At 41.8% G+C, this 24,187-nt stretch overlaps 1 protein-coding gene across 4 annotated transcripts in view; it reads left to right on the top strand.

The window, feature by feature from the left end:
* LOC145347814 (cytosolic phospholipase A2-like) overlaps positions 1-21,710 on the top strand; it is a 173,788-nt gene extending 152,078 nt beyond the window's left edge. For all 4 annotated transcript variants that reach the window (XM_080195701.1, XM_080195700.1, XM_080195699.1 and 1 more), the window contains 6 exons: positions 5,523-5,591; positions 7,052-7,288; positions 12,344-12,528; positions 13,512-13,707; positions 15,844-16,001; positions 17,748-21,710. In XM_080195701.1, the coding sequence (XP_080051827.1) occupies positions 5,523-5,591; positions 7,052-7,288; positions 12,344-12,528; positions 13,512-13,707; positions 15,844-16,001; positions 17,748-17,921 (1,019 nt within the window). In that variant the 3' untranslated portion in view covers positions 17,922-21,710. The remainder of the gene's footprint in view (positions 1-5,522; positions 5,592-7,051; positions 7,289-12,343; positions 12,529-13,511; positions 13,708-15,843; positions 16,002-17,747) is intronic.
* The last annotated feature ends 2,477 nt before the right edge of the window (positions 21,711-24,187 follow it).

A 24,187-nucleotide genomic window follows, 5' to 3' on the forward strand; every position in this document is an offset into this window, starting at 1 on the left:
AATGCCTGGGCCTAGGAGATAATCTGGGAAGCAGGCTGCAATTCCTCCATGCCTTTTCTGTTCTTTAAGTGGACCTTCTTGCAGCCCTCTCTGCTGACTCCGCTTTGTACAGCTGCGGTTCCAGTTATTCTGTGCAGCCTGTATGGCCCCTCCTGGTGGTCTATGGTCTCCTTTTATATAACTCCACTAATCTGAGCTTCTCACTTGCGCCATCAATTAATGACAGAAGACATTCACAAATCAAAGCCAGACATAGAAATGAACCCATAGCAGTATTTGAATGTAGGACATCAGTCTGAGCCTAAAAATAAATAAGCAGACAGGAAAAAAAAGAGCAAAGACAAACAGCAAAAGCACTCACTGTGCTGGCAACCCCATGTGGTATAATTCTTTCATGAGTACTCCCAGACCCACCTACTCTGCCAGTCCCAGAAGCCTGGCCCCTGGCTGGCCTTAACATTTTCTGTAAGTGTGTGAGTAATTCATTCATTCACACCGACCTCCCTGAGGTTTGCCAAACGGGGAACCTGCTGAGCAGCAAAGAAGCATGCGGTGAGGTTTAGCCCGGGGACTGACTGCAGAAACCTGCAATCCAGTTGCAAGGACAAGCAACAGTTATTTGGGTTGCAGTCAATTGGCTCCAGTTGGTGTTTTCCACTGCAGGTTGAGCCAAATGCAGTCCCATGCTATTATATGTTAATGAGCCTGAGGTTGAGCCTATTTTGGATGGTATATCAAGGCTTGGATGTGATGTCAGCAACAAGATAAGCAAGGTAGCTTTTTCTAAAATAGCTCTTTAGGAAAATGGAACACAATGAGGGAACTGCGCTTTTGCTGTTGCAGTGTTTAACAGACTGCAATCAGTTATTTCCCACTGGCCATCCAGCTGAACAATGGGCACAATACCTCAGTCCCTCTGGTTGAGCAGAATGAGGAGTGGTGAGCACTAAACCACCAGCTTGAATGAGAACTTTAAAAATGAATTGATCCACTTTTAATTAATATATTTCCATGTCTTTTCACATTCAGTAATGTTTAGTATCTACACCCATGAACTGCAAAGTTGATGGGGGTGATTTTGCACCCGCTTTGTCCAAGAGTGTAAATGGTGACGTAGGGGCGAAACTTGTGCGAGAATCGGAAAATGGAAATCGCGTTTTCCAATTTTTCCCCCCCTTGCCAGTAGTACAATGAAGTGGGTGAGAACCTCATTTAAATACATTTTAATAGATTTTATATAACTAGCAGGCCTCCCCACCATCTGTTTCCTCAACATTCTCTCACAGCTGCTTTTGAAAAATGTGAAGTAGTTGAGGGGAATTCATCAGAGTTGCACGGATAAGCAGAGTCTCCTGGGGGAGAGGGTCATGCCTTGGCATTGCCCCTGGCATTGGCAGTGCCACCCTGCCAGTGCCAGGGTGGGCCCTTTGGGGAGCTCCATGGGATGGAGTACCCTTTCTGTATCTGGGAGGGATTGCCCTGCTGCTTATGTGAGAGAGGAGTTTCACCTTACCCATGGGAGATGGGGGTGCACGGTGCTTGTTGGGGGAGGGAGCGTTCCCTGTACGTGTTGGGGTGGGAGGCGTGGAATTTTTTTTCAGCGCCAATCAGGTCGCCCTTTAAAATGGCAACCTGATACACTGGCTCTATCAGCCCCCGCCCTGCCACTGTGATGGCAAAAAACTAGGCCACCAGATTTTCTGTGTCATAAACTCTGGAGAGAAACTTTGGCTGTGCAGCTGGAGAGCTGCATGCCAGTTTTCTCACCTCAGCCAGCACTCTGAAAGATTTGTCCATCGTGTGAGATCATGCAACAAAGAGGATGATTAAACTTTCTCTCCCTTCCCTGCATGTTGTTGGCGATTGTGAAGAAACCTCAGTCATAAAGATAGAGTGGAGAAGTTAGGACCGTTTTCCTTGGAGAAGAAAGATTAAGAGTAGATATGATGAGGGATCGGGACAGAATAGATGAGGCAAAACTGTTCCCACTCACCAGAGGATTGTGAACGTGAGGAGACAGATTTATAGTGACTGACAAAAGAAACAAAAGCAATATAAGAGAAAATGTTTTCACGCAGCGAATAATTAGGGACTGGAATGGTGTGCGTGTGTGTACGGTGGAAGCAGATTGAATCGAAGCATTCAGAAGGAAATCAGACTTATTTGAAAAGGAAGAATGTGCAGGGTTATGATGAGAAGACAAGCAAACAAGCATTGCACCAAGTGCCATTCAGACTGGCTCCTTCTGCTGTAACAATTCACTGATTCTGTGAACTTAAGAAGAGAAAGTGATGCTAAATATTCTTTATCCAAATCTGGAGGTTAATAAACATGTTTTGAATGTCCTGGAATATACCACACCCTTGGACAAGAAAGTAAAGGTTTGTTACTTTAATAACCCAAATATAATCCTGTTGCATAACATAACCTCCAGACAAATGAGGTAATGATGCCATCAGTTTTGAACTACATGCTTAATTTTCAGTAGAGTACCCCATAAGTGTTTTATGAAGGGAATTACTGACTGGAACATGATGAGACATGGAATAAGACTTTGATTCTTTTTCCTTTATACATTCATGGGATGTGGATTTTGCTGCCAAGGCAGCAATTGTTAACTGCCCGTGAGAAGGGAGAGCTGATGAGCTGTCTTCTTGAACTGCTGCAGTCCATGTGGTGTAAATACAACCATAGTGCACTTATAGAGTCATACAGTGCAGAAAAGGTCTTTTGGCCCATCAAATCTGCACCAACAATAACTATCACTAAAGGCACATTGATCACATTTTCCTCCTTGTCTTACATCCTGTTAAGGAGGGCATTCCAGGATGTTGATCCAGCAATAGTCAAGGAACAACAACATATTTACAAGTTTAGACTTGTGCATTCTCAGGTGTCTGCTGCTTTTGTCCTTTGAGGTGACAGAGGTAGCAGGTTTGGAAGGTGCTGATGAAGAAGCCTTGCTGGGTTACTGTTGATAGTATGCACTTCTCCTGGTGCTGGAGGAACTGAATGGTCAAGTGATGAAGAGGGTGCTAATTGAGCAGGCTGCATTAGGACCCATGCAGTTACTATTCAGAATTTGAGCTGTATCTTCCCAGTCATTGTTCATGAATAATTTCACCTTCAGCCATGTGTAGTTAGTGTTGTATATCTTATCTGTCCTTCAGAATGTGGATAGCTGATATTTGCCTGTAAAAGCGTTGTATGAGTTACACAAAGTCAAATTTGTAGATAAAACTGGTGATGTAAACATTTCCTTTGACACACATTAGTTGCTTTGATCTCTTTAACAATGTATGTGGGGGGGTGCATGGGAATTGAATTTCTCTGCTGGGATTGGGCTGGAGTGAGCATCGGCTTTATAATTAGGCAGAAAAGCATTGGCTGGAGAACCTGTCACCTTTCTAACTGCCTCGCATTAAGTCATGGGTGGGGAAAGTCACTTACAAGTCTTATTCCAGCACCATTACCATTCTCCTAGTGGTTGAGGTTGGGAGATGGCATATACCACATGGGAAAGCTGGCAGGTATACCCTAGCAGCTTCCCTTTGGGCTCAGGGAGGTGGATCCTCTGGATCGGGCACCCTCTGCTTGAAGGAAAGTCCCTTCAGTAGCAAGTGTTGCCCCCTGTCTGACTGCACCCAACAAGTCTGTGCCGCACCTCTTCTGGTTTGCCTTGTGGCAGCGCTTACCTCTCTGTGTCACTGCTGGGGTTGAGGAGCTTTTTGAAGGCAAAGGAAGCTGACAGCAGATGGCAACCAGTAAACTGTCCGAATGACATTAAATCCTGTCGGGGCTCTCAAAAATAGCCAAGCTAGGGCTGGCACTGGCTTTCCAATCACTATGGCTATTAAAGTAAAGGAGATAGACTATGCATAGTCTTCAGATAAAATCAAGCAGAAGGGCTGGGAGTAAGTGCATTGCAGATTTAATTCACTACACATTTGAAGTTGTCTACTTACTAACTTTATGAACTATGAATCCCTACATCCAAATTTATAGCAGAAATTCTCAATGCAAATTTGTCACTTTGTAATTACACCTGCATTGGATATTGCATTGTTTTCACAGTGGGGAGAAGAGTAGGAAAGATGTACCTTATAAATCCAGACAAAAGAATTTATAATGCAAAATTGTTGATGGGAAGAACTGACGATGTATTGTTTTAAATACGTATTAAAAATGTACCAGACTGATTAACAAGCGTCTCAGGCTTAAGCCTTGATTTGATCTGAATTGGTTAATTTTAGTTGGGATGGGAATAAGTGCAACAATTAGTGTTCATGGACTAGGAAGGGACAAAGTCAGATAGGGTTCTCACTCCTGATGACTATCCATTGTCCGACTGAGGACAAAATTATATCAACTGTGATTGGGGTGGCCCAGGTTCAATTCCAGCCTCTGATCACTGTCTGTGTAGGGTTTTCACATTCTCCCTGCGTCTGTGTGGGTTTCCTCCGGGTGCTCTGGTTTCCTCCCTCACTCCAAAGATGTGCAGGTTAGGTGGATTGGTCATGATAAATTGCCCATTAGTGTCAGGAGGATTAGCAGGGTAAATATGTGGGGTTACGGGGATAGGGCCTGGGCGGAATTGTTGTGGGTGTGCGCTCGATTGGCCAAATGGCTTCTTTCTGCATTGTAGAGACTCTATGATTGCACCCACAGTTGATTACCATGTTGTCACTAACATGAGAAAAGTAGCCCTCAGTAGCTGTCAGCATCTGTTGATGTAAGTAATGGGAAAGTTGAAAAAGTCTCATTAAACTCATCTCCAACAAATTCAAAATAACAATTGACAAAGGTGACTGTTGAACTACATGATCAAAAATTCCAAAAGGGACAGTATAGTCAATCTGTACACCTAGTCATCTAGTTCTAGTCACCCTGTCCTTGAATGCCCAGTTGTAATTACCAAGAAAGAAACAAGATATTCCACTGCTGGAGGTAATGCACAGAAGCCCCACAAAGCTGAACCATGATGTCAGGGTTTTAATTTAGGATGAGCTTTTAAGCTTGGAGATCAGGTACTTAAGAGCTGCTCTTATTGGGGTATATAGAATAGTCTAAAGTACTGAAAAGGTTAACTCAAAACAGGTTCAATTTCATAAAAGGATTGAAGTCAGGAGGCTCTTCTCCAGGCAAGGAGTGATTAATGTTTGGACTAGGATTCCAAGCTGAGTGGCTGAGGTGAAACCTTCCAATCATTAAAAAAAACAATAAGTTGGAATAATGGGCTGGGTATGGGATAATTCTACATGGATGAATTAAGATGGACTGAACCCCCAGGCTATGACAGAGGATCGGAGAATCACTGAGCTGCCTAATTCCCACAGATTACTTCATCTTAGACTGACATTGTGAAATCCTGGAACTTTTATTCTTGGAAGGGATTGATGTATGACCAGTAACATCAGACATTCAACAAGCGTTCAGACAAATGTTTTGTCTCAAGTTGTTTGGGGGGATTTTTTCCCTTCACTGTTGAAGAGTGTGATTTTTCTTTTCTGTTTATATTACAGCACAAATTAAGGCCAAACATATAATCGGAAATGATAGCTCTGACAGTGATGATGAATCCCAACCCAAAGGTAAGATTAAAGTCTGGAGACATCCCACTGTAATATCCTGCTTGTGTTTGAAGGGAAAGGACTATCCCAGACACACAGTGCTTTATACTTTGTGAGGTTTGGACACTTGCTCATAGTGGGCTGGATGCTTGGGGAGCTGGAGGGAAGAGGGGAGGAGAGACGAGACATTAGGGTATTGCACTGGGGGGGAAATAGAAAGGATATGTGGACACTGAATGCTGAGTAGTTGATTAGGGAGACAAAGGATGTAATAATTTATAATAGTTGTATTTAAGAAAATATGACGACTGTCAAAATATTTATTAAAGGCAGTGGTAGGCTCTCTGGACAACTAGTGGACTTGCACAACACCTACCTCTGTGCTTGATGACAGTTGAGGTGGAGAATGAAAAGGGATAGAAATACATAAAGTTCTTGTTTCATGCATCTCCAAAGCACATTGCTAACTGATAGAGGCCGAAGAGAGGTGATGGCAAGAATAATTGAGTATAGTGTTGACTTGAGCTGCTGCTGGCAATGCTGCCATTGTGATGCAATGCAAGCAGGAACAATGGGACACTGTACTTTAATGAGGGAGCAGATAAAAACACTTCCTGCAGCACTCCATTTACAGGGCTCTGCTTTGCCAGAATTCTGCTAGTATTTATTGTTACGAAAGATTTATTTTGGCCGTCACCTGCAGGGTCACTGAAGTGGAAGATCAGCCAAAGTTTCCTGTTTCCCAACTGTTATCTAGTGACCCTGAAGACAGAACCGAGTATAACTGAGATGTCAGCCTTGATGAAACTTAACACTTGAGCTGGGATCAAAAACTGTGGGGAGACTGAACCAGCAACGTGGCAGATGTTATTCTATTTATTAGCACTTAAATCAGACTATTAACTTTATTAACTAAGTGTTAAATTATAATCATCACAGTGCACCAATAGGCCAGTCAGTTCTCAAATAACAACGAGATTTCAACATCCCAAATGCATTTTGAATCAGTTGCAGCTATGCAGTATCAGCTATAAATCTGAAGTAATACCAAACTGGCTCCCGTGAATGGTCTGTCTCTGATTTGAGTTTCAGATAACTTACCAATTAAAATTTCTGGTGCAATTTCTATCAATATGAATTGAAACTTTTCAAAGCCTGTAGTGGTGGTGCCTCCTGGTGGTCACTTGATGTAAGACACAACACTGAGCGTGGGCTCTTCCAGCACTTCTTGCTGGTGCCATCTTCCTGTCCCACCAAAGGTGATTCCCCCATGACAGGTTCCCCCAGCGGCAGGGCGGCAAGCCACGCAAAATGCCATAGATGCCTCGGGCAATCTCCATCACTGGAAGACACCACAGTGGGAGCCAGAAAATCCCGGCCGGAGTGATTTGGAAATCCGTAAAGTCGAGAGAATGGCTCGGTGAATTGATGATGAGGCTACTGGAGTCCAGTAAAGTTAATCATTGCTTTCCTTGTAACAGAGATGGGCAGCGAAGCAGTTGATGCAGAAGAGGAGATGCAGAGAAATAACCATGACAGCTGGGTACAGAGGATGTTAAAGGCTCTGTTCAGTGATACCGCACTTTTCAACACCCGAGAAGGCCGTGCTGGCAAGGTGCATAATTTCATGTTGGGCCTCAACCTGAACACATCATACCCACTATCCCCACTGTGTGACTTCACGCCACAAGATGAAGAAGATGAAGAAGTTGTTACAGGTTAGTCATACTCTGAAGGGTTTTTGCCGAGGCTCAAGCTTGCATTTAGCAATCAAATCCTGACACTGACACTTCCTTATTGTTGGATTGAGCCTCTGTCTGAACAGGGGGTGCAACACAATCTTTGTGGATTCTCTGTGTACCACTGGCACAGGATGATTCCTGCAACTGTCCTCTTTGTGTGCATGATGTGGGTATGCCGGCGTTGGACTGGCGTAAACACAGTAAAAAGTCTGACAACACCAGGTTTTAGTCCAACCTATTTATTTGATAATATTCTCACAAGCTTTCGAGGGGTTACCCTCTTCGTCAGGTGAATGGAACTCTCCATTCACCTGAAAACCTGGTGTTGTCAGACTTTTTACTCTCTTTGTGTGCCACAGAGAGCCCTTCATTTTGTCTCTCCATTAACCTAGAAAAATATTCAACAAATGGGTACCAAACCCTGGCTGGTATTCAGTACCCAGGATGTGTAACCATCAACCTTGCACAGTCCAGTACACAGTCTAACACTCATAACTTCAGCATTACACAGTCATGCCCAGGTTAACACACAGCGTCAATGTAACATATGCTAATACACAGCCTAACAAATTTCACACCAATACTGCACCATTTGCTCCAAATATTTCAATAAATTTCAGCTCCAAAATCATCTCTTTTTCCCACTCATTCTCTCTCTCTTCCCCTTACTCTGCAGCCAGTTTTCTTCTGTCCATCCTTGTGTTTTACGAAGCACTGGAATTACACCACATTGTTCCCAAATACAAGTAAATCTGGGGAATTAACGGAACTCAAAAGTGTAAGACTGTTTAAAGAATTCGAAGCCTATGAACTACTTCACAAATGGCTGCTTCTATAAAAAAGGGAAAATGGGAATAGGGCGGAGAGTCTTGTCCCTTGACGATCCAAGGCTCCCAAATATTGTTTGAACTGCAAACATCTTCTTATTGTAATGTTCAGCCTTGTGATACTGACCATAGGTTCAATCCCAGCTGGTTACACTCAAACCATCTGTGCTCTTCATTTTAAAGAGCTGCAATGTAGTCATCCTGAGTGTTCCCTCAAAGGTGAAGACATGCTCAGTTGGTGTGTTTCTCAATGGAGCTTAGAGTTCTACTTCAGAGTCACCTTTTTCTATTCTAAAGTTGACCTGGTGAGTGAATCACAATTGTTAATTCTTGGTTTGTGTTTCCTGCTTGTTCTCAATTCATGGGCCTGCTAATTTTTAAAGTTTTGTTCTGAATTAAAATTTAAAAAGTTAAATCAGGCAGTAACATATGGGTGCTATCTTTGAGTGAGAAGTTTGCAATCAGGAATAACTATAGTAAGTAATTAATGGTTCAAGCTTGTTCACAAAGGAAGGGGAGTTGATGTGTGCAGTTAGATGCATCATCAATGCTTCTTCCTCCCACCCCCCACCATTGTTTTTCATATTTAACTGTCTATCCATGATCTAGCTGATTGAAATTTGCTCTGTGATTATATGCATACCAGTATAGAGGCAAAATGAAGAGCTTTGTGTGACACACACAAGGAAGGCAGCTGCAGGAATCACTCTGTGACAGCAGTACACAGAGAATACATAGGAATCAGTCACACTCCCTGTGCTACACAGCAATAGCAACTGCAGAATCACCCCGTGTTCACAGTGCACCGGCAAAGTGATTTCTGGAATTTAAGGTGCCTAATCTTAATTTGGAATTTATCTTCCAATTAGCGGGTGACATTTTGTATATTGCTGCTGAACATTTTTTGATTCAAGATCACTCCCACAGGATTTAACTGACTTCTGTTTTTTTTTGAGGCCATCTTGATAATTGTGCACGTCCTTCTCGTTTCCTATTCCAATATGATAAATTTTTTTTTCCTATTCCCTTTGTTTCAATTTTTCTGGTTCATCCTTTATTACAATGTGCATTTTGTGATAAAGGAATGTTACCCAGGTATTTTAACAAACATGAAAACCAGAGGGGGTCATTCATCCCTTCAAGCCCATTCCACAATTCAGTTGGACCATGTCTTTTCTGTATTTTACCTGCATCTGTTCACCTTAGTTCTGCAACCCTTAATACCCTTGCTTAACAAAAAATGTAGCATTTTCAGTTGGTCTGTTTTGAGGGAAGTGTGTTGCAGATTTCCACTAGTTTCTATTGCTGTAGTGGCTTTGGGGTAGATTGTTTAAAGCTGTTTTTACATAAGAACATAAGAAATAAGGAATAGGAGCAGGAGTAGGCCAACTAGCCCTTCGAGCCTGCCCCGCCATTCAATAAGATCATGGCTGATCTGTCTTTGCTCAGTTCCACATTCCCGCCCTCTCCCCATAACCCTTAATCCCCTCTCTTATCAAAAACCCATCAACCCGCGTCTTAAAAATATTTAGCGAGGTAGCCTCCACCACTTCAATGGGCAGAGAATTCCAGAGATTCACCACCCTTTGAGTGAAGAAGTTCCTCCTCAACTCTGTTCTAAACCGCCCCCCCTTTATCTTGAGGCTGTGCCCCCTAGTCCTACTATCCTTTCTGAGCGGGAAGAGTCTCTCCACCTCTATCCTATCCATCCCATTCATCATCTTATACGTCTCGATGAGATCTCCCCTCATTCTTCTAAACTCTAACGAGCACAAGCCTAATTTATTCAGCCTCTCCTCATAGCTCAACCCCCTCAACTCCGGCATCAGCCTAGTAAACCTCCTCTGCACTCCCTCCAAGGCCAAAATATCCTTGTATTTACCATTTGTATAGATGATCTGGAGGAGGGAACTGAGTGTAGGGTGTCGAAATTTGCTGATGACACCAAAATTGGTGGAAAGGCAAGTTGTGCGGAGGGTGGTGAGAGTCTACAGAAGGATCTAGATAGGCTGGGTGAATGGGCCAGGAAATGGCAGATGGAATTTAATGTTGGCAAGTGCGAGGTGGTCCACTTTGGTAGGAATAATGGTAGGAAGGATTATTACTTACGTGGAGAAAAACTGCAGCAGGCGACGGTGCAGAGGGACCTCGGGGTCCTTGTGCATGAGTCGCAAAAACCCAGCTTGCAGGTGCAGCAGGTGGTCAGGAAGGCGAATGGGATGCTGGCCTTCATCGCGAGGGGGATTGAATATAAAAGTAGGGAGGTCTTGTTGCAGCTGTATAGGGCATTGGTGAGGCCGCAGCTTTTACACTGCATTGAGATACCAGGATTATCTCTAAGACTATCAGTCTGCTAAATTCACCAAACCGTTTTAGTAAGCACCAACGATGTTCTTTTTGGGTTGTAGATGTCCACTTAAAACCTCCTGCATCTGGGAGCTGGTGGTAGTTGAATAAGTCTCACACAATACCAGACTAGCATAAGGGTCACAAGCTGACAAGGTTGATGCAGATGAAGAAGATTTGCTTACCAGCAGGATATTGCAAGAATCTGCATTATCTGTAGCACTGTTTGTAACTTTCTGCTTGTAACTTTCTGTGACATATTTCATGAACTAGTAAGAACATAAGAAATAGGAGCAGGAATAGGCCATCTTGCCCCTCGAGCCTGCCCCGCCATTTAATAAGATCATGGCTGATCTGATAGTGGTTCAGTTCCACTTACCCGCCTGCTCCCCATAACCCTTAAATCCCTTATTGGTCAGAAATCTATCTAACTGTGACTTAAACACATTTAACGAGGTAGCCTCTTGGTGATATTAATAACCATGTCCAGTGAAAAGATTAGAAGAAACAACCAAGCAGACAAAGCATGCACATCAACGTGGATCACTAAAAAGTCATGTCTTGGTGAACCTTCTTGTGTTTCTTGAGGAAGTAATTAAGTAATGGACTTTATATATGGATATAGTTTATATGGACTTTCAGAAGACAGACTTGGCTCAATTTAAAGCTGATGAAATTGAAGGCAAATTTATTGAACTAGTTAGGAGATTGGCTAGGTGGTAGAAAACATTGCACAGATAACAGGTATGTACTGGAATTGGAAGGAAGATTAGTGTCCCACAGGATTTGTGCTAAGTCACCAACTATTCACTATTCTTATCAATTACTCAAATGACTGAATCACATATCCAAGTTTGCCACAAAGGGTTGCCAATAACACATACAGTAAGTAGAGAAGATGGGAACATAAAATTACAAAGAGATATTAATAGTGGGCAGAGTGAGTGGGAAAAACTATGGCAAATAGACTTCAGAGCAAAGTGTGATGCCATCTAGTATGGACCAAAAATATTAAATTCAAGTATTATTCAAATAGTGAAAAGCTAAGATTATTGGTCCAGTGAGATTTAGAGACCTAGGTATTTAGATCACTGAAATATAACAGCCATTTTAAAAAAAAGAATCAGTGAATTTTAGTGAACTGGTAAAATGTTAGCCTTTATAACTAGATGGCTGGAAAGGGAAAGGTGCTTTACTGCCTTATTAATCATATCTAAGTATAGTCCTGAGCAATGTGTTGACCTTTGAAGGGGTGCAGTGCCAATTCACCAGAACATTACAGGACTCCAAGTGTTAAATGATGAGGAGAGATTTTGTAAACTAGTCTTGTTTCCCCTGAAATATTGATGATTAAGAGGTAATTTGATGTTCTTAGGATTTTGAAAGAAATTAATAGAACAGATAGAGATATGAAAACCTAGGACAAGGGAACATAATCTTAAAACCAGAGCTAGGCCTTTCAGGAGAGAAGTTGAGAAACACATATTCACATACAGAGTGGTAGAAGTGTGGAAGCATCTCCCACAAAAGCAGTAGAAGCCAGCTCAAACTAATAATTTTCAACCCGCGACCAAGGTTTTTGCTAACCGAGTATGGAGCTTGGCCAATGGGTAGATTTAGGAGATGAGGTGTGCTGATCTAATTGATTGGTGGAATAGGCTGAGTGGCCTACTCCTGTTCCAATGTATCTGTCAACTTTTCTTTTACTGAGGCAACAATTTAGCATTGCTCAACATGTTGTTGAAATTATTCCTTCCTGTAATCCAGGAATGCCAATTGACAGACTGAAAGAGGCAATTTCAGGGAGTTTGCTCTTTGAGTAATTATGTTTGTGTTTCCTACACTAATATTCCTGCAGATCCAGATGAATTTGAAAGAATTTATGAACCACTCGATGTGAAAAGTAAGAAGATCCATGTGGTGGACAGTGGGCTCACCTTCAACCTCCCCTACCCACTAATACTGAGGCCCCAGCGTGCAATTGACCTCATCATCTCCTTCGATTTTTCTGCCAGACCCAGTGACTCCAGCCCACCTTTTAAGGTTAAAATCAAAAGTTAATGCATGGTTATTCCATGGTCAGTGCGTAAGGATGATAATATTGATTTGATTTATTATTGTCGTAAATATTAGTATACAATGATAAGTATTGTTTCTTGCATGCTATACAAACGAAGCACACCATTCAGAGTGAAGGAAAGGAGAGAGTGCAGAATGTAGTGTTATAGTCAGAGCTCAGGTGTGGAGAAAAATCAACTTTATGTGAGGTGGGTTCATTCAAAAGTCTGACGGCAGCAAGGAAGAAGCTGTTTTTGAGCCGGTTGGTACATGACCTCAGACTTTTGTAATGTCAAAGGATAAAATTTGAAATGTACAGCTGTCTGGCCATGGATATGGAGTGGTCTTCAACATGATTGACTGGAGAATGACTCACCTATTTCCATACCTGATGGGACTTAACATGAGCAGTGGATTTGCCATGCGGATAGCCCAAAAAACAAAACCTAGCACATCTGCTTCTGTGCTGTGTGGAAAGGGGGTGGGGGAGAGGAGGAGGAGGAGGGGGAGAGGGTGGATTCCCACTAAGCGGGAATATTGAAAGACAACTCTTCCAGGGAGCATTATACAGCAGGCCTAGAGAGAAGAGGGAGGCAAACGGAAGAGAATGAATCGTACATGGCAGTAATTGCAATTGATCCAAGGGATTCAGGTGAATCATACTGATAATAATGGATGTTTGGAGGAACTTGATGGGAGCTCAGTTACGTATATGTAATGTTAGAAATTGTGAATGAAACTGGAGCAGTCGTTTTCTAAAAGCTGTCCTCTGTTTTATTGTGAAATATCACTGAGTGGGTAAGCAATGGTACCTGAATGATCATTGGAAGTTGATGAATTGATAGGTCTGTGGAATTGAAGGAGAAGCCTGCTGGATTTAGCAGCCTCATGATGAAGTGATAAGTATCTTCTTGTTTTTATGACAGTCTCTCAGGAAAATCTCACCACCAGTCTGTATAATTTTACAGGAGCTCCTGCTTGCAGAGAAGTGGGCAAGAATGAACAAATTGCCATTTCCCAAGATTGACACCAAAGTCTTCGACCGAGAAGGATTGAAAGAATGCTACGTCTTCAAGCCCAAGAACCCGATGATAGAGAAAGATTGTCCAATCATCATCCATTTTGTTCTGGCAAATATCAATTTCAGGCATTATAAGGCACCAGGTAAGTGACTTTAGAGCTTGACTGAGAATTACTTCACCTAGAATCATAGAATCCCTACAGTGCAGAAAGAGGCCATTTGGCCCATCGACACAATCCCACCCAGGCCATATGCCAGCATTTACCCTGCTAATCTCCCTGACACTAAGGGGCAATTTAGCATGGTCAATCCACCTTACCTGCACATCTCTGAACTGTGGAAGGAAATCAGAGCACTTGGAGGAAACCCATGCAGACATAGGGAGAACATGCAGTCTCTACACACCGACGCAAGACCAGAATTGAACCTGGGCCGCTGGCACTGTAAGGCAGCAGTGCTAACCACTATGCCACTGTGCCAGCCCTCACTGATTTCAGACAAGCAAATACCAAAATCATGGAAAGTTATATCCTTCGATTTTCTGATACATTGCCTAAGGGACAGTCTTTTGTGTTTAAGCCTGGACTTTGAATGCCACCAATTTAGTTTACCATAGATGACACCATATGAAAGCCCCATGCTTTCCTCACACAAGAAGCACGTGCATGCTTATTGAGTGGACTCCTGGAGGAGCCTGTTTCCCCCGACTGCACAGAAATACTGAGATTAGTGTAGCTCCTCTATTTCCATTCTGCCTCTGAGATAACCTGACTGAACCAAGGGCTTTCTGTTCTGTACGGTAGTTTTGTACTTTAGGCAGTGCAATTAACGTGAGCTGTGAAGGGAACATATGGCATGCTTTTAATGGTGAGCACTGCATATAATGACTGTGGTTCTTTAGTTTTGTCATGGTCCCTCATGTTTATTATATCCAGAAAATGAACATTCTTGCCTGTTGACCTGTAAAATAAAATGTCAGATTGCCAATGACCTGCAGGCTATGCTGCCTCAATGTGTAACCATTTCCACAGTACCCCCAAACTAAAAGCATGGTCCATTAATGTATACATAATAATTCAAAATAACCTGGTCAGGCTGCCTACATTTGACTTTCGTACAAGGCCGGTTGACTTTGGAGAATAGGCAGCATCATTGCAACAGCTACATTGACTATTCTATTGCGGCTTGATGATCTAAGTCAAGGGCTTTCCCCCACTTCAGGCACCAGTCTCAGAAACCAGCAATATGAAAATCATAAAATTACCCTGAGCAGACGGAGGGGGATGGAATATCACTCCATGCAAGCCAAGGATCAAATTTTCCACTATAACAAGTTATTCATTGTGTGAAAAGCTTTGACACTTTTTAACATGTATCAATTCAGGTCTTGTTATTATGGAGCTCCATTCCTTCATTTATGTCCAATGTCAGTGGCAATTTGCATCTATCCAACAGTTTTTCTTTGGATCAAGATGATTTCCTAGTGCAGTGTTCATTCCCAGTGCAGTGTTCAGTGTCTCCAGAAGCATGTGTGCTTCCTTGTTTATAATGCAGCACTGTTTCCAAAGGCCAAACTTTGACATAAATGACTTATGACAGAGAGTCTGGTGCATTATGGACAAATGCAAACACAGCCATTACATAGTTGACATTATCAATAACTATTACACTCCTCATCAGGATTTCTTGCATGAGTGGTTTAGACCTGCTGCCTGAACTCAGTGGTATACACACACTAACTGCCATCCTTTCTGTATTTCCGTGTCACTCCGTGTATCTGGTAACCCCCTGTCATTGGACTGAAACATTAGTTCTGTTCCATTCATAAGTTTTTTTTCTCTACTTTCCTTTAAGCTTCACAATGTGTATACCAGTGAAATCCTGCAAGTCTATTGGAGTTTAGGGAACTTGTGTAGATTGCAGTTATTGGGTGTCTCAGTGAACGTTCAGAAATTCATCGGAAGAAAACTCAGTTCAAAACTGAGCCAACTCTTGGTAACCCATCTCTTCACTTCAAGAGTTGTAGAACCTCATTTCAAAAGCATGTATCCAAAAAGGGCCCCAGGCCTCCCAGCATCCAACTCTCAAAAATGAACACACGAGTACAAAATATAAGTTAAATTGAAAGCTATACATTGTCCTAACATAAGGTACAGGGTAACATCCCCCAGCTTGACTGAGTACATTAGAAGAAGAGGGGGATGAAACTGATGTGCTCATGAAAAATAAAATGGCAATACTGACATTTTGTACTGAAACAAATCTTGTCTTTGTTGAAGGTGTTAAACGAGAAAATGAGAAAGAAATGGAAAATGTGGACTTCGACATCTTTGATGATGCTGACAGCCCATATTCTACTTTCAACTTCCATTATTCAAATAAGGCTTTTACACAACTTCATGACTTAATGGAGTTCAACACCCTTAACAACATAGAGGTACGTTTGAAACAGCATGTTGGGCTGAAGGGTTAATTTTTCAAGCCATATTTAAGTTTGTCCATATGTAAGTTGCTTTTCGTTCTCTGATCAGCCCCACTCCTCCTTTTTCACCCTTTTACTATTTATCTGCCTATAGAAGAGTTTGGCATTCATTTCTATATTAGCTACAGTCTCTTTCATATTCTTTGCTTCTTTTATTGGCCTTTTCACTTCTCCTCTGAACTTTCTACATTCAGTCTGGTTCTCCTTTATTTTATCCACCTAACATTGATCATAAGAACACTTTTACTTCTTCATCTTAATCTCTATCTCTTCCATCATCCAAACATCTCTAGATTTCTTATCTTTACCTTTCCTCTTTATGGAAATATATACCTTGACTGTGTGCAAATTATCTCCTCTCTAAAGACAGCCATTGTTCAGTTACCATTTTATCTGCTGATCATTGATTCCAATTTATCTGACCCAGATCCATTGAAGTTGAATTTTCCCCAATTAATCATTCTTACACTGGATTGCTCCTTGACCTCTTCCGTAGCCAACCTAAACCTTACAATACAATGATCAATGTTCCGTAGATGTTTTCCTAGTGACATTTTATCCACTTGGTCCACCTCATTCCCAAGAGCCAGGGAATGGCCTAGTGTATTATCACTAGACTATTAATCCAGAAACTCAACTAATGTTCTAGGGATCCTGGTTCAAATCCCACCAAGGCAGATGGTGGGATTTGAATTCAATAAAAAATACTGATGACCATGAAACCATTGTCAATTATCAGAAAAGCCCATCTGCTTCACTAATGTCCTTGAGGGAAGGAAATCTGTCATCCTGAACTGGTCTGACCTACATGTGACTCCAGAGCCATGTAATGTGGATGACTCTCAACTGCCTTCGGGCAACTAGGGATGGGCAATAAATGCCGGCCAGTGAGCAACATGTCCCACGAATGAATAAATAAAGGTCATGTACTCCTTAACCCATCTTCATGAGCTCTCTGAACCCTACGCCCAGGTTTCTCTTATGTCTCACATACTGGGTCACTCCTCGTTGCCTGGTTCACCTCACTTCACTTCTGGAATTCCCTTCCAAAACATTTTGGCCTTTTCTCCTTATTCCTGTTTTTAAAAACTGCTTGAGAGTTTTCTTCTCAATCTTAAGTCCATTCTATCTTACTCTTCTACTTCCCAGTTTTCATTTACCTGATCTGAGACACCTTTGTGGTGCTATGGGTGTTAATTAAATGTTAGCTTTTATTCACACTCGAACACAGAATCCTTCAGTTTGCACAGTAAGGGTGTGGTATTCTTCTGCGCCCTTAACAATTTCACCTTTGATTTGATTTATTATTGTCACATGTATTGTTATACAATGAAAAGTATTATTTCTTGCACACTGTACAGACAAAGCATACTGTTCATAGAGATGGAAAGAAGAGGGTGCAGAATGTAGTGTTACAGTCATAAGTAAGGTGTAGAGAAAGATCAACTTAATATAAGGTAGATTCATTCAAAAGTCTGATGGAAGCAGGGAGGAAGCTGTTCTTGAATCGACTGGTACGTGTCCTCAAGCTTTTGTGTCTTTCTCCTATCGGAATAGGTTGCATGGAGCACATTGGGGCATTACTGTTCAATCAAAGAACTGACTGCTTGGTTGGATTAGTTATATTTCAAAAGCGAATTAATTGCACACTCTCCGCCAAGAGTTTAACAGTGTGAATTATTTATCTCCTTTTCTGAACAGTTGATTAAAGATGCCATCATTGAGAGTATCAAGTACAGGCGACAGAACCCGTCTCGCTGCTCTGTCTCTCTCAGTGACGTGGATTACAGAAGACTGAAAAAGTCTCTTAGTTTTGATGGGCTCCAGACCAGGAGGAAGCGACATGCCGCAGAGGAGCAGCATAAACAGCTGTAGGAGCAATGATTATCTGCAGCAATACCACAGGAAAAGACTGGCATTTCCACAATGGCAGTTCAATCTCATCCACCGGGCTCTCATCATTCAGTGGATTGGATTACACATAGGACCTTTTGTAATAGCCTGGCTGCACCAGGCACAACAAAATAACACGAGGAAAAGGCAAAGCCCTAGTTAAAAGAGAAAGTGATGGTAGCGATGTGATGGACAAACTGTGAAAGATAGAGCACCTCAAACACAGAAATTTACCGTGATGGTTAAAATCCTTTCCACCTCTTTGTTTCCATGGCCACCTAAGCAAGGAGGCATTACCTGGCTCTCAGCTAATGCCTGCCTGAATTGACCAATGCAATATGTGGATGAGCAAAATCCATTGACTATTTACTTCTCCCTCTTCCCAATCCACTTTGTACCCAAGTTCCAAGACTAATGTGCCTGAGATCAGCAGCTCAGTGATGTTATAAAATTGATTGATGTCTCAAATTCTACATTGCCAACAGAATGAATTTAAAGTTTAACCTTCTAAATAGATTTGTTTATTTGAGATCTGTACCCCAAAGATCTAACTGATGATGATCCATCTCCATTCTGTTTCTAACTGAAAATAATAGAAACCATTAACTGGTCCAGTGCAATATCTGTCATCACACCCATTTGATTACAAGGGCAGCATCTTCACTGTGTTGCATTTTGCAGATACACTAAGCTGAGAATGCCTCATCAATATTTTGTCTGGCACATCAGTCACTAATAAATCTAGCTCATGGATAATTGGATTCTGTTGATATTGAGGTATATGATCCGGGAAGACCCAGGCTCTGATCCCAACTTGTGTGTTGAATGGACTAGTCTGAGAAGGGGTAGCTTGACTTCTGTGTTCTCTGACACCTCCAGTTAAACACAGCAAGGTGATAAAGGTCTCCCATCAAACCCAAGCATCTGATGCAGATCCATATGGAATATCCACCATTCTCCATTTTCCCTCCTCCACAATATCAGAAGTGGTGATGGTTTGGCTTCCAACATTCCATTTCACACTGCACCACAAAGTGCCTTAGCCAAGCTTTCCTCTAGTAATGTTCATGTCTTTTCCTGACTTGATGCTCAAATATCCAGTTGGTAAACTAATTCTTTGAAAAAAAAAGGAATTGTATTTAAGGCTGATATTCAGAAGAATGGCCCAAACATACAACTTTCCAATTAATTGAAGTTGTTATCAATGTTGATCTCTCTTTATTTCTATATTTTCCCTATTGTTATCCCTCCTGAGGCATATGTTATCACTTCCTTCAGACTGAGCTGCACGCTTTTGCTTTGTCACTGCCTGTCTGTGCTCAGGAAACATGCTAATGGGTTGAGCTTGGGGTAGTGTCAGCATTTCCTTCCTCCTACAAAGAGGAACAATCTGCTCTGGCATTCCACCTAGTGACGCCCATCGAGAACAAGTAAAACTCAAGTGTTGCTTAACAAGCAATACATGATTCTGCAGTTCAAAACAAAACCATCACAATCATCAGTTTCTTTACCAAAATTTCCATCTACACTATTTATAAGGTAACTTTTGCATTGGTGTTTCTTAAGGCAAAGTTATTACCTTTCACTATGCTTATTGTTGAATTACTCCAAGGCAGCTGCACCTTTGTCTTAATAACCACTTTGTCTAACAACCCATAGAGGCAACACCAGCTCTGCTTATTTATATATATAAACTATTTTAAGTGATGTGTTGACTCTTATAATATACACATTATACACAACACTAGAATGAATAAAAGCCTATCACTTTCTCTTATTAATGTATATGTAGTCCCATTTTAAAAAGATAATGGTGCACCTACCTAAGGCCACAGCTTGAACCATTTTCAGGTTTGTGCCCCAGTTAAATTGATGGATGTGCTATAGTTACCAAATAGGCACTCCCTGCATTTCACCAGTGCATTGTGGTTGGGAGGTAGTTGACAACTGAACCAGCCTGCAAATGGAGTCTGCTTGACAAGAACTCCAGTCCAGGAGGAGGAGGGGCAGGGTGGGGAAAGATGGGAGAACAGACCAGCAGCTCAGCTCAGCTCCACAAAAATCTTTTTAAAGCAAAGCCTACTTTTCTGAGCAGCCAGTCAACACAAAAATATTGGGATTAACTTGCACTTTGTATATTTTGTCCATTTCTTGGTGAAAATTGCAATGAGATTCCTATAGTTGGCATAAAGTAGATGCTGAGAGGTTTTCTCTCCTTGTGGGTGAATCGAGGACCAGAGGGCATAATCTCAGAATAAGGGGTCACCAGGTTCTCTGAGTGAATTTGTGGAATTCTTTACTGCAGAGGACTGTGGAAACTGGGTCATTAAGTATGTTCACATCTTTTTAATCAGTAAGAGAATCTAAGGTTATAAAGATAAGGCAAAAAAATAGAATTGCGGATTATCTCTGATTTGATTTATTATTGTCACACGTATTAGTATACAGTGAAAAATATTGTTTCCTACACACTATACAAAGCATATCATATATAGGGAAGGAAAGGAGTGCTGAGAGAGTGCATGACTGATCTGATGTGATCGCTCATAGTGTCATTGAATGATGGAGCAGACTCGATGGGCCGAATGCTGAAATCTGCCCCTATGTCTTATGGTCTTAAATTGTTATTTCCTGAGTTACCTTAGGAAGTGAAGGAACGTTTTATGAGGTAAAATTGTCCTTGGTTAAGGTTTAATGTTAAAATTATTTCCATAATCAATAATGGGATATTTTTCAGACTGGATGATGAAGCATTTCAAAAACTCCTTGAAGAAGGATAAATTCATTTAAATTTCAACATTTTCTTCAGTGGGTATTTCTCTGATTATGCAACCCTCCTTATGAGTGGAGCCAAACCACTGTAGCACAGTCCTTTTGACAGGATGGTGAATAAATTGTCTTATATTGTTTTATATAATAAGTAGTCTATGATCATTCATGTTTGCTCTCAAATTGACTGTTGATTCTGTTTTGGTTAGTAAAAGAAATAAGATTTAGTTTTACTCCACTGTGATAGACAACCAGAGAATAGAGGTCAGTATCCATCTAACCAACTGAAAAACTCACTAGCTCATGGATTTAAAGTAAAAATCTGTTTGACGATTGATGCCCAGTATTCTTTCTGTACTGGAATGGTGCTGGGTGTTTCCATGTATAAGGTAAAGGCAAAAGCTAACTGCTGCTGATCCATACAGACAGGACTACCCCATGTGCAGTCATCAGTCTACGCTGACTTTGCTAAGCTCGGCCATTGTAGTGGCACCAACATGTGGCCTTTATTTCCCTGGGTTGGGGAGGGGGAAATATCAACTATAATTCATGCTGCTGAGAAAATCCTGCTGGAAAATATGTGCAAATGTGAAACATAGTTCCAATTCCTCCTTCAGTTAAATAGTTGGCCAACTTTCACTACATAGGCTGATGATAAATAGCTGGATGAGATGCCATAAAGGAAGTTAGCAGTCACAGAATCAATCAGTAGCTGCGAGAGAAATGTGGAGAGGGGAAAAGAGTTTGAAATATATTTCTAATCCTATTTAATTTAATCTCACAGATTCTAAAATATTTGAAAATTCCGAACATATTGCTAAATGTGGCTGGAATATTATCTTAGTCATAAGTTGTGTTAAGCTTTAACAAGTATAGGTGAATAAATATGAATGTCACATTGTAATTGCTCTGTACTTATTCTGTATGTGGGTGCTATGGGGAATTCTTTATATTTAACAATTTAAACATTCCAATGAGGTTATTTAAATAAACAATTATTGTCAACTGCTTGTTTTGGTTTGTATATAAAGAGTTCTGTGGTAATCTCACATGTTAACATCATACAGTTTGAATGTTACAGCTAGGTAATTGTTCATTTATTGAAACAATGGCCGGATTCTCCCGAAAAAATTCTATGTCCCAAATTTGCATGAAAAAGAAAGTAACTCCTGTCGATTTTTTTTTTAGTGTGATTTTCAGAATGAATCTCTGACACTCTGCATCACAGAATGTCCTAGCGGGATTCACTCTGAAAATCAGAGGGCAAGGCCTTTTCCTTCCCAAGAGGCCGGCAGTATAGTGCTGAGTGGGCCACTGTGTATGTGCCAGTCTGTCAGCATGGAAATCGGCATATGTGCATTAGCCCTGCGTTGCTGGCCACCCAATCACTGGCCAGTCCCACAACCCCCTATCACTGCCCTTGCTGCTTCCCAGAGCATCCCTGTATCTTCCCCCATACCCCACCGGCAAGCCCCGATCTCCCCGACTCCCCCCATCCGGAGCCCCGATCACTGTCCTTCGTCCCTCTGCCTGCGATCCTGAATGAAGAATGGCAATGGGTTCCTCCACTCCCACCAATTGTCCCCCAATAGACCCTGACCCCTTGGCACTTCCCAATGTCCAGAGGGCAATGTCAAGGTGTCCTTGGGCATTGCTAATTTGCTCCAACATGGCATTGCCCAAGATGCACCCCCTGATCTCCTGGAGGGCCTCAATGGCCTCTGTTCCCTCATTACTTTCCCATTAGTGGGGAACAGTTTTAAACCCCACTGGAATGACCACTCCTGGCTGGCGGGGTGGGGGGTGGGTGGTTGCAGGCAGGAAGAGAGAGACATGAGCGGATCTGGAGACTTCTGTCCCAGGCCTGCTAATCCTGCTAATGACATGGAAATTAAGATTTCTAAATTGAAATCAGTTCCGTGCCGATGACGCTGGAAGTCTTCAGCTGGGAGACGCGCGGAGACCTGGACACCCAGCAGGAAGCCGGCAAGAACGCTAATGTCTCCTGGCCCACTGCAGTACTAAAGCAGGACAGCATGCTGGGAGAATCACCCCCAGTATATTTGTTAGTATGTGCCTATTTGTGTAAATTGCTCATATCTCCACCTTTTCCTTTTGTCTTTTTGCTTTTGTCATTAATCATTTCCCACTTTACCATTATTTCTATGGCCACTTCCTTTGTATAATCTTCTTCCTCCTTGCATCTTCCCTGTAAATTGAAATTAAGACTCAACACATCATCTTCTACTTTCTCATTCTCCAAAGAACCCAAGTTGATCACTTTTTGGTCATTGGCTTCCCACCGTGGCAGGAAGATAGCAGACACTCCATGAACTTACCCTCCTCTCAATTATTTTGACACCCTGCCCAGCACTTGCTCAACTATCCTGTAAAATTTCAATCAGGCAGCAAGGGGAGGCAGTGGTGTAGTGCTATTGTCACTTGATCAGTAATCCAGAGATCCAGGGAAACACTTAGAGGACCTGGGTTTAAATCACAACACAGCAGATGGTGACATTTGAATTCAATAAAAATCTAGAATTAAAAAATCTAATGATAACCATGAAATCATTGTCAATTGTTGTTTTAAAAAAAACACCCATCTCGTTCACTAATGTCCTTTAGGGAAGGAAATCTGTCATCCTTATCTACTCTGACCCACAGAAAATGGTTGACTCTTAGCTGCCCTCAGGATGGGTAACAAATGCCCACCCAGCCAGTGATGCCTACATCCCATGAACAATTTTTTTTAAATGACAGATCTGGACCACTTGCTGCATTAGAAAACTTTCCCTCATGTTCTCATAGGTTCAAGTGGAATCTTCAGGCTTCCATCCTCCTACAGCCTTTTAATTATCACCTCATGAATCAAGCATGATTGTGTCCTGAAGGCCTAGGCTTTCATTTTCTCAATTAAAACAGAGCATTTTTTGAAATATATTACTTTTAAAATGTGGGAGGAAAGAAGCAAATCTGCGTATTTCCCAAATGGAAACTATAGATAAACAGGGATATCCACTGCTTGCTGAAGTACAGGTATTCAAGTCAAATGACCTACAACACTCATCTCCAAACTCCTTGGCCTGGGCCTCAGCTCCACCCTCTGTGACTGAATACTGAATTTCCTAACCCACAGACCACAATCTGTAAGGATATGCAACAACACCTCCTCCACAATCATCCTTAACACCGGTGCCCCACAAGGCTCTGTCGTCAACCCCCTACTACTTATACGCCTATGAGTATGTGGAAAACATTCCCCTTCAACTCAGTGATGACACCACTGTAGTGGGTTGGATCTCAAACAATGACAAGACTGAGTACAGGAAAAAGAGAATCTGGTGAGACAACAATAATCACTTCCTCAATGTCAACAAAATGAAGGAGATTGTCGTCGACTTCAGGAAGCATAATGGAGGACATGCTCCAGTCTACATCAATGGGGTGAAGTAGAAATGGTCGGGAGCTTCATGTTTTTA

The sequence above is a fragment of the Carcharhinus amblyrhynchos genome, chromosome 9, assembly GCF_965287045.1.
Source record: "Carcharhinus amblyrhynchos chromosome 9, sCarAmb.v2.hapA, whole genome shotgun sequence".
Classification (NCBI taxonomy): domain Eukaryota; kingdom Metazoa; phylum Chordata; class Chondrichthyes; order Carcharhiniformes; family Carcharhinidae; genus Carcharhinus; species Carcharhinus amblyrhynchos.